The sequence below is a fragment of the Hoplias malabaricus genome, chromosome 11, assembly GCF_029633855.1.
Source record: "Hoplias malabaricus isolate fHopMal1 chromosome 11, fHopMal1.hap1, whole genome shotgun sequence".
NCBI classification, from domain to species: domain Eukaryota; kingdom Metazoa; phylum Chordata; class Actinopteri; order Characiformes; family Erythrinidae; genus Hoplias; species Hoplias malabaricus.
In genome coordinates this window covers 23956913-23968226 of record NC_089810.1, presented here as the reverse complement: position 1 = coordinate 23968226, position 11314 = coordinate 23956913, and the positions used below count along the sequence as shown (strand labels likewise).

The 11314-nt window shown below is 38.5% G+C and overlaps 1 protein-coding gene across 2 annotated transcripts; it reads left to right on the top strand.

The window, feature by feature from the left end:
* Positions 1–420: 420 nt before the first annotated feature.
* On the top strand, positions 421–10795 carry il34 (interleukin 34). 2 transcript variants are annotated; one of them, XM_066685467.1, is made up of 8 exons: positions 421–626; positions 1525–1619; positions 3147–3262; positions 5400–5506; positions 7443–7520; positions 7800–7976; positions 8326–8497; positions 9938–10795. In XM_066685467.1, the coding sequence occupies exons 3-8, from the start codon at positions 3223–3225 to the stop codon at positions 9991–9993; spliced, it is 630 nt and encodes a 209-aa protein (XP_066541564.1). In that variant the 5' UTR covers positions 421–626; positions 1525–1619; positions 3147–3222; the 3' UTR covers positions 9994–10795. The 2 variants fall into 2 exon arrangements, with proteins under 2 accessions (XP_066541564.1, XP_066541563.1); XM_066685466.1 differs by having other exon boundaries at positions 1522–1619.
* Positions 10796–11314: the final 519 nt, after the last annotated feature.

Sequence of the window (11314 nt, the reverse complement as noted above, 5' to 3'; positions counted from 1 at the left end):
AATTGACATTGTATTAAAACTTATAGAAAGTAAAGTGCAGTAAGACTATGGTAAAATGTTTAAATAAAATATGACAATGTTTTATTCAGTAGAGAAAGGATGTCCAATACTGAGAGGGGACATTCATAGCTTTTATAACAGTATATTACAGTATATTATATTACAGTTATACTCCTTTTATAGTTCTATTTTATTATTCTTTATGTTTGTATATTGCTTGTGCCTTCAGTGGAGCTTTGAACAGGACAGAGTGCTGGCGTGGTTTGTGATGATTAATGGTCACATGAGTTTGCAAGTGGAGATTGAGGGGTTAAAACCTGTTCGAAAGTGAAAGTAACACTCGCTCTCTCTCTCTCTTTCTCTCTCTCTCTCTCGCTCGCTTTTCATATAGCCTGGTTGCGCAGCTTGTACAAGCGGCAGAAAGAGGAGGGTCTAAAGGCTGAAGACCTCTGTGCGCGCGGAGGGGTCAGTTGAAGAGCGGCTCGGGAGTTTCCAGAGAGACTCGTCTCGACTTTAAAAACACCCCACTTTCTACACCTTCACATCTCTCGGCTCCAGGAGAGCAGCCCCTCGCCAGCGTCTGCGCCTCCAGGGTCCAGATTTCCTCGCGCGAGTCCAAACCACAGGTCGGTAGGAATGTTCTCTCGCGCTGCGCAGGTGTTGCGCAGGTACTGCTCTGTAGCTTTGCACCCTTTTGGAATTATGCGCGGTACGCAGTTGTTTTTCCCGCTTTCGCTGCCAGAAATCGTATTTTGGCGTGGATTTTACCTGGCTGCGCCCACATTGCGCAACGCGATTTATTCCATTCCACGTTGGGTTTGATTCGTTTTCGTGGCTGACGTTCTTAAACGAGAATCTTACTCTTAACCGTGACTGATTATTACCAATTACTAAGTATTTCTACTGTATGTTTATTATTTGTAATCGCATAAAGAAATCTCATGTTTATGTATGATTATGATAATAATAATGAACTAATATTTAATTTGTGATCTGCTTGCTCATAGTACTGTTCTCATATTTATGACTCGCTATAGTATCTCATAATAATAATGATTTTTTTTATAATAATGAATTAGTATATCATATTTTTGATCCCAATTTGCAAAATAGTAATATTGTACCTCATTATTGTACCTCGATTATTAAGAAAAAATGTTTATTATATGCTATTACTGAAGAGCTCTTATTTATCACTTGCTGTTTTATAATGATTTAGTATTCCAGGTTTATGACTTACTCTCTTATAATAATAGACTATTATCTCATATTTGTGATCTGCTTGCTCAGAGGAATGTTCTCTTATTTATGACTTGCTGCTGTATAATGATGACGTACTAGCTCCATAATAGTTTTTCATACAAATGTTTACTATCTCATATTCATCATCTTCAATCTCAAAATAGAAACACTGTATTTCTAATTTAGAGCTTGCTTTCTCTTAATAATAAGATTTTTGATAATTATGAAATTCTCATTGTAAAGATTCACGACTTATGTTTTATACTTTTTATTTTTCAGCAGAACCAGCTAATTCATCATCACGGTCACTTCTGTTTGAGAAAGTCCACAAGAATTGGCCAGACCCTGCCTTTTACCGGGAGAGTGGACTGAGGCTGGTAAGTTCTGAAATGGAAAAATTGAGTGTTAATGACTTTCAGCTAGAAAACTGGATATAATGTTTGGTTCAAGGTTTCTGTTATTTCTGAATCTCAGACAAGAGCACAGTCAGAGAAATTCTCCATGGACCATGGTGTTAGTCAGTGTCAGGCAGGAAGTATTGTTATTTTTTGTTCTCTTAAATGAGATTATGGTGGCTGAGGGGAAAAAACATCTGGCCCTGTGCATTAGCCAGGATAGCATTAAATCTCACCAAAAATGGTGAGGGTCTGGTTAGATGGATTGGGGATGTAGTTTTTTTATCAGTATTTTGACTGTGTGGGTGGGGTAAGGTAGGTTTAGTTAAATTAAACATAAAAACATTACACACATAGAACAAGACCTGTTGCTATGTAGTATGCATATTTATCATATATCATTCAGGGTCCTTTAACTCATACCCTGGACCAGGCCACTGTTCTGAACATAATGCCAATTACATTTGCTGTCAGTGGAAGTGCTGTTGATGTGAGGGGCTGTGTTTGTGCACTCTCTCAGAAAGAGTGGCCACTAAATAACCAATTTAAGCATGCTGTTTTGTCTGAGAAGGAGCGCCTCCAGGAGAGCTCCAAGAGCTGTCACAATAAATTATTATCATTTTTTTAATCCAGTTGTTATTGAGCTTAAATTTTTATTTTTGGCTCTAAAAAAAGACACATCCTTGGTGGCCATGTCTTCAACAACAACATCTGAGGAGACCCCGGTCAGATTAATTTGTTCAATGATTTTATCTCTGAGCTGTACATTTAGCTCAGAGCTCATTTGTGCCTCATCACTCATGCTTCAACCCTCTTGCACAAAATGAAATCGTGTCATTTCCAAAAAATGAATTTGACAGGAGACAGCAAATGTTTCCTGAACTTTAAATGTATAATATTAACAGTGTCACTTAATTTAAATATATTCATGAAGAGACACTGTGGAGGATTTCTGTCATTTTCATTCTTGAACAAATTTTCACCCAGTGTAAAGAAACGCTGAAAAATACATACATTTGAATTAAAAGTAGGGGTGGTGTAAGCAAAGATATGTATTAAAACTTAACCCGATCTCATACCTTTAATGTAATAATGACTAAGTTTGCCTTGTTTTCAGTGTTCACTCTTAAAAATAAAGATGCCAGAGTGCCTTCTTTGGGGTGATACCATAGGACAAACATTTTGATTTTTTTTTTTTTTTGTAAAAGGACCTTATAATGGTTGTCTCCAAAACAGTAAATTCCAGTAAACATCAGTTTATCTCTTAAGTTTATGTTGTAAGGTTTTATTTAAAGTAACTCTGAACCACTTCTATGGGTCAAAACTCCTTTGGTAATTTTCCAAACAATATAAGATGTGTGCCATAATGATATAAATTAACCCAAAGAGGTTTTTAGGAAATGAATAACAGGGATACAAAAGATTGTTAAGAATTTAATAAGAGCAGGATTTCCTGAAGCAGGGGGATGATATTGTGTGCTTGGGCTGACAGTGTGTTTGTGCTTTTAGGCTGAACGTGCACGAGGACTCGTCTGATTTCTGGAAGAGTCTGTGCCTGTCAGTCCAGGGCCTCAGCAGAAGAAACATGGTTCGCTCTGAGAGCTGGCTCCTCTGGGGGCTTCTGGGTAAGTAAGGGCCCTGGAGTTGGGTTGAGCTTGAGAATTAAGAGGGGTCACGTGTCATTCTGACCTTAAATGATCTGTTTTGGCAAAGTCTACTTTATGCCTAGAGACCAGCACCAGATTATGCAGATGCTGGGAGTTCTTCTGAATGTTACTGTAAAAGAAAGGACAGAGCACATAACTGAAAGAGATGTCATCCCTCTGAGGGGACATTTGCCTGTATCCAAATTTAAAATGTAAATGTAAAATACAGTGGAATGACTGTAATAATACTCTGGAGAACAAGATAGAAGGATTCCTGAAGTAAGACAGTAGGCCTTTTTGAGAATGTCATATTCAGACAGATGGAGTCCATCAGCAATTAAATGCTTATTTTACTCAGTAGGAAGCTTGTTAGCAAGAGAACAAGAGAGACAGAGTGTGATGCATGTGTGGTTTGCAAAATAGATCTTGGGGAGCTTCTGTGGTTTACACAGTTATTGGCTAACTTTCATGCTGAAGCTGAAGTTCTTGATGTGCTCACGTAACATAAGTGTTTTTGAGACAAGCTTATGTGTGTAATCCTCCTTCTGTAGAATTTTTTTTATCTAACCACTTCCTGTACTGAAGAGACGGATGGATGTCTAACGTAAGTGCGAGGGCAGTGAGGAGGATTAAAAAAGAGAGTAAGCAAATGGGGACAGAGTTCAGAAAGAAGCGTGTGAGGCTTGCATGTTCCGTACCTGTTTATAGACTAGGGTCTTGTGGCTGAACAAATTCCAGCCACCCTCTGAAGTGTTTTGTATAGGCTGTGTTTTGTATGAGCTGTGGGACTTTGCTGACTGTCCGTCTCTCTGCAAACCAGCTGCATTGCAGGTCTACCGCAGGGGCCAGCCACACCACGACAAATGGCAGTGACATCCAGCTGTAGTTTCTCCCTCTTCCTTTGTCTCTCTTTCACTCTCACACTTTCTCTCCCTTGCTCTCTCTTCCTTACTGCAACTGTGTGACTATCTCTCTCTCTCTCTCCATCATTTCTTTCTTAGCCTTGGGCTGAGCAGTCACAATCGCTTATCTTTAACTCTCAAACCTGCTCTGTTAAAATAGACACAGGCTCTAATCACCATGGCCTCAATCCTGTTCTCAGCAGGAGTCTTCATGAGAAAAAAACTTTCCTTAAGCCCTGTTTGACCACCTTATGCAATGTACCTCTGACCACACATGAATTATAGTGTGGCAATGCAGCAGAGGTTATTGTATTGTGGCATTATGGCTTGTAAGTGTTTATTCAGGGTTTGATTTATTTTGGGTCTTGTTTTCCTTATTGCAGGGAGGAGAAGTGATATCTAGACTTTGGAAGGGCTCTGGAGGAAATGCAATATTTTTGTCAATTTTCTGAGTGGATAATATGTACTTGGCAATGGTTCTACCTCTGTGTTTTGCTGAAACAGGTCGTTTTTCTTTGTAAGGCCAAAAGTGGCTTTGTGGTTTTGATGGTAACTTTGCAAGACAGCTCTTATCTTTCACATTTTATTCTTCATCTGCTGTGACAAAAGAGTCACTGGCCCTTTAATGAGATATTACACCTGAATTTACTGCTCCGGCTTTTATTTTCCATTACTTTGATCTGAAGTCAGAGTTCAGCGATCACCTTTGTCTCCTTAACCTCTCTGCCACCTTCCCTTGTGTACTTTTTTTCCACAGGGTTTGAAGTGACTAGCAGCAAAAAAAGCACTTATTACAAACCTTGTCTTGTATTAGAAGGAATGAGAAGCATCTTAGGAAATGAGTAACTCAATCCAGCCGTGTGTTCTTTGAGGTCACTTGGTTTGACAAGTGACAACTGGAGCATATAATAAGTTTGTAAAGGGAGAGTCCTCCAATAAATTCAGCGTTACTTTCAGATACCTGACAGAACTTAATTGCTCTGCTACTAGAACTCCGGCAGTATTAGTCATCTGCTGGGACAGGGCCAATACCAAGCAAGGATTAATGGATATTCTGTGACTGTATTATATAAACTGACTGTGTGCCAGTCTGGAGACAGTGTTACTCATTTTCTTGTGTAAAGAGTAATTTCGTACAGTAGTGCTGAGTTATTTGCACTGTGTTTATGTTTATGTTTATGTTTATGTATTGTTGTATGTCCCTGTTCCTCTAGGTCTAATATGCTTATTACCAGTGTGGGTGGCCTCTGCGGAAGACAAATGCAAAGCTCTGAAATCAATTAAGGAGGAGCTTAACTCCACATTAAGGAGACGATATATGGTAAAGCATTTTGACATTTAGTGCCTTGTGAAACATTAAATAACATTACAGCTATAAAAGTACTTTGTGTTTTGGAAACAGTGATGCTACAAAGCCTAATTTTTTGCCATTTCTATATAATATTTAACATAACATAACATAACATAACATTTCTAATAGTTAAAAAAAGATTTTGAGAATAATGTCTTTATATTCATTCATTGTCTGTAAACACTTATCCAGGGCAACACATGCTCACACATTCACATCTATGGACACTTTTTGAGTAGCCAGTCCACCTATGAAAATGTGCTTTTGGACACTGGGAGAAAAATGGAGCACCCATAGGAAAAAGATGCGGACAGCACACCAAACTCCTCACAGACAGTCACCTGAGGCAGGGTTTGAACCCACAAGCCGAGGGCCCGGGAACTATATGGCAGCGACACTACCGATTGTGCCACCGTGCCACAATATAGTCATTATATTTCAAGAACAAATATTTTGAGAAAAAACATCAGACATTCTGATATTATGAAAATACTGATAACAGTTGATTTGGAAAATCTGTCACGCTGCTCCAGAGTCCCTGTGTGTGAGTGTGAGTGAATGTGTGTTGCTCTTTGATGGACTGCTGCCCATTCCAGGCTTCCTTCCTGCATTGCACCCAGTGATTCTGGTTAAGATCTGGACACATTGCGAAATGAATAAGCTGTTACAGACTATAAATAAATGGATGAAAAACAGGAAAACCTGGTTCTTCCATATTATGGATTTTTATATCCTTTATTAATGTATCAAATTTTTTGACCAATTTTGTTTTTGTTATCCTTGGTGGGTAACATTCAGTAAATCATGTATAATTAAATTTTAGTTTAGATTTATCCAGTTTTTGGATATTTCATATCTGTGCTTTTTCACAAGAAGTAGGTCTCCCCACATGCTCACACATGCACAAAAGGAAACCTACATGTACGTTGCATGACTGCATTTTCACAGACCATTCTACTCAAAACTGCCATGCAGTCAGGTAGTTTACAGTGAGTTTATTTTCAAAATATTGAGTTTATTCTAATAAGTTACTAATTTATTCTCAAATATTATGAAAAATTATGTGAACAACTGGTCGTATTGATAAATATGAATATTTTTCATTTTCCAACATGGAACAACTGCAGATTTCGCAAATTAAGTATTTAGTCTTGTTTACAAGGATTTACTGCATAGTTTTAATAGTACTGTATACGTATTGATTCCTTTTTAATCTGTTAAAACACACTAATGCATAACTCCTCTGTGCAGAATCACAACAATGTTATATTACTTATAACAATACTGAAAGTAATTTTGGTGCTGTATTTTGGAACTATATTTTAAAGGTTAAGAAAGAAAGACAAATATAACTTTGCTATTTTTTTTTAATAACTTTAAATGGGCGGCACAGTGGTGCAGCAGATAGTATGTAGCAGATAGGGCCCTGGAGTTTGAGGTTGTTCAAGTCCTGCTCTGGGTGACTGGGTGAGGAGTTTGGTGTGTTTTTCTTGTGTGCGCGTGGGTTACCTCTGGGTGCTCTGGTTTCCTCCCCTGATCCGCAAACACACGTTGGTGGATTGGTGATTCAGAAGTGTCCGTAGGTGTGAATGTGTGTTACCCTGTGAAGGACTGGCACCCCCTTGAGGGTGTGTTCCTGCCTTGTGCCTAATGATTCCAGGTAGACACTGGACCCACTGCGACCCTGAACTGGATAAGCGCTGACAGACAATGAATGATTTCATACTAATGTCTGTATATAACCATTGACACAAACGTATTAATGGTATAAAAGACAATAAAAAATATAAACATTAAAATATAAACAACAGCTATTTACATTTCAGAAATTGCTAGTTCTTCTGAGTAATGGGACTGAAGCTGAAATTAATGTCTATTTACACAATGTAATTTTTTACATTTTTAGAAGCAGAACTTCCCAATAAACTACACCATTCAAGTGCATTATGAGGAGGTCTTCAGATTGCGCAACATCAGCAGGCTGGTGAGTAACTGTCCCACTGCTCCTGTTCCTAAACTCTGTGACTCACTGTAGCACTATGCCTTAATCCCACAATCTCTCCCATATCCTCCCACACTTAGTTTGATTTTCTTTTCTGTGTAATCGCTCCTTTCCTCTTTAGGTGGTACTTATTCATTCATTCAGCCATTCTTGCCTCATGTTTCTCTCTGGGTTGTTTTGATTTCCCGGACTGTTCCCCATTTTCCTTAGCCATGCCGCATCCTGTATGCAATCTCATCTCCCTCTCTCTCTGTGTTATAGATGAATGAATCTGATCCCTCAGACATCAAATATCTGCAGAAGTTGTGGCTCGATGTGGCTATGTCCAGCATAAAGAAGATTTTGAGGGTTCTGCCAGAGAGACACCCAACACGAACTAGATACCTGACAAATCTCGAGGAACTCTTCAAGATGTCCGAGCAGCTGCTCATAGACAACGTAAGGACAAAGCCAGCCTGTGTCCACCACCTCTTAAACAGCTGCCTCAAACTTTTGAATCATTCATGCCTCCCACTGCCTCTGCTCACTCATAATACAGCTTTTTATTCTCTTGTCTTTGGGCTCATTTTGTGACCAGAACATTTATGACCTCTCAGGTCATTACTCGTATTGAGATTTGTCCTCTTTCCTTAGCACACAATGTTGTCCCTTATGCAAACACATTTAGGGATCCAGCATTTGTTCCAGTAGTAACAATGTAACCATGTAATAAGTGCTACTTTGTCTTCACCTGTGAAGCTGATTTTCTTTGTAAAACATATACTTTGATATTGTGTGTTTGATATAGCTTCAGGAGGATGATTTTCCAGAAAGCATTTGGAACATTTTGGAACGCCTAAAAGACCCCAACTATAAAGGATGGAGATCAGTCACGCCTAAATCCTTACTGGACAACTGTTATAGGACTATGCACTGCCTTTTCAGACCCTGCTTCCAAAGAGAGGGAGCCGATGATGACTGTAAGTGAAATTTATTTTCTGTGTATTTAATTTGAGTGGCCTCACCAAATAAGAGAACAAAATCATTTTTATATTAAATTAAACACATTAGATTCTATTTTTCAAATCCTTATAATTTTTTTATTATTATTTTGGCACATGGTCTAACATGAACATAACTCTTTGGCTACCCGTACAAACATTTTGCTTCTTCACACGGCATTAAATTAGAGAAGTAGTTGCATCACACAAGCAGAATATCCTGTTGCATCTATCTGCAATGTATTTGTATATCATATTACACTAGCAACAACATTTTCTAAGTTGTTTTGTTCTAAACTCCAACACTCGTCATTTATGTAAAATCTTGCTAAACTGGTTTGACAGAAAAAGAGTGTGTTGTTGATTTGAAATTTTAGGTTTGCACCTACAAATTGAGAAATGAAGTGAAAATAATTGAGGTCTGATTGCTTGGCCATAAAAAATGTGATTAGTTAATGTCACTCTGCTGAGTTTGCCCACATGTGTACAATAGTTCAAAATAAAATAACAAGTCTCTTGAGGAATATGAGCAAGCTCTTATGAGACGGGTACTTCCACTATGTCTTAAGGACTTGTTGTTTTGCTCAGGTTGGTCAGTGTTTGCAACATGGTAGGACAAAACCACAGGCCCTCGGTGTTCAACTTGCTAGTCTGTGGCTAACCACCATAGAGCTGCACGAGCGGGAACACAAACTGGGGGGATTGAGTCAACTTTGTTTCTTCCATGACAGGCACGACGAGTGTGTCTGATCTTGCCGGTATCTGATTTCGGTGGTATGTGATTCAGGCAGTGTGTGTGGAGGTGTCAGACCCCCCATGCCTCCACTGGCCAGTCACAACTGATTTAGCACCTTCTGGCTATGCTCCTTCCAAAACATGCTGTGCACATTGACGGGTGACGTCTGAGGCTGACCACAGACAGTGATCACCATGTAATTAGCTTTTGAATGTAGTCTACAGTACTATCCACAAATGAATCTATAAGAAAATTATAAGGATCCATTGCAGGTCAAGACTATCTCACTCATTACTCATTTTGGGGGTGGTGGGTTTGGGATGTATCACCATTAATCTACAAGCTATCGGGCTATCAGCTATCAAAAGTGTTTTTTAGATTTAAACCTACCCCATTTATAGATGTGCAATTAATTTTCAGATGAATTCAGAGCAGAATGATACATAATGGACAAATTGGATATTAATTTTGGAGATTATATGTGATTATGTGCAGTGTATATTGGTGCTGTCTGCATTGTGACAGATGGTGCAATTAAAAAAATTACCAACTTTCCATGGAATAAAATCATATGTCCATAAAAAATTTATTGCACATTCTCATTTTTAAAATGACATCATGACTTTTTATGTTCGATTTGTACCATTATCTTTACAGTGCTATTTCTCTTTATCTCCAACCAGACTGCAACATCCTCCACTGGAGAAAAAGGAACGGAACAACACCTCAGCCAACTTGAGTGGACCCGTTTGTGCATGTATTTTTTGGTTTGGGTGTGTCACCAAGAATAAGGTGATGTGCTTGGCCTGCCTTCGTCCTGCTCCTCGTTGTAATATTTTACACAAAGGTCCTTGCTGGTGACTGAAACCACCAAAGACCACTAGCACCCACAGTATTTAATACAGACTCACAGACTAGCTGCTTTCCAACGTGCAAGCCATGCAACCAGCCATTCCTTCATCCCTCCATCCACCCATTCTGAAGTACTTCTCCAAGGAAAAGAGACTGCTTTTTCTGTTTTTAAGCAGTGTTCAAATATAAGCGCACATATGTATGGGATCATTTTGAAAGTGAGCATCAGTGCTTTCTGCTGTAATATTTTTCTACTTCTAATGAGAAGCATTCATGCCTGTAGCAAACTGTACCATTTCATTTCAGTGCCAGAAGACCAAAAGGACTGTGGTGTTTTTATGAAAGGTCCCAATGCTGCGTGCCAAGACAGTGTAGAATTATTAGTGAGAATGTTGCTGTAAAGCTGATATAAGGGACTGGTCGAGTTTCTTTTCTATATGTATATAAATTGCATGCAGATGTATTGCTGACTGCTGGCTTAGTCAGCAAATTTCTCTAAACCTATTGCCTTAGCTATGCCTTTTGATGTAGGCTTAATCCAGACGTCAGCTTGTGCCAAAATTATATTATGTGCCGTAAGTTTTTGAAAGTTGAGTAAAATCTATGTTATATGTTTTATACGTTATTTATTTGGAGACTTCTACAGAATGTTCTAGTAATTATCATGTTGTAAAAAGGAAATAAATATACCTCTGTCGCCCTCTTGTGTTCTTTTTTATATTGTGGCATTAACGGCAGTTTTGATTCAACATAAAATTGCCACTTCACAAGTTTTAATGCCTGTTTTTTTCCACAATAAACAAAAATGAATACTGTCTCATGCAACGCAGCTACATGGGACCCATATGATGAGCGGCCAAGCTGGGTACGGAGAAGTGTTGTCCACTAGTAAATTGTTGGCTCATCAAATGGATGCCCTTAAGTGTCGGTTTTGTGAACAGGATGGGTTAAACATAGGGTTGATATGGGCAGCCCACTTGAAAACACAAGAGCTCACTAAATTGAATTATAAGTAAAATGATCACTGGCTATCCCAGCAAGATCTGTAGTATAAAATATGTGTGCTTTATAGAAGAACTGGTAGTAAACAGCAGTTGTATTGCAGTTATATAACAAATTCTCTGATGGATGGAGACGTTATGAAATGACACTTCAGCCAAAATTACAAATATATTCATTACTACATCATTAGTAAACATGTCTCCTAA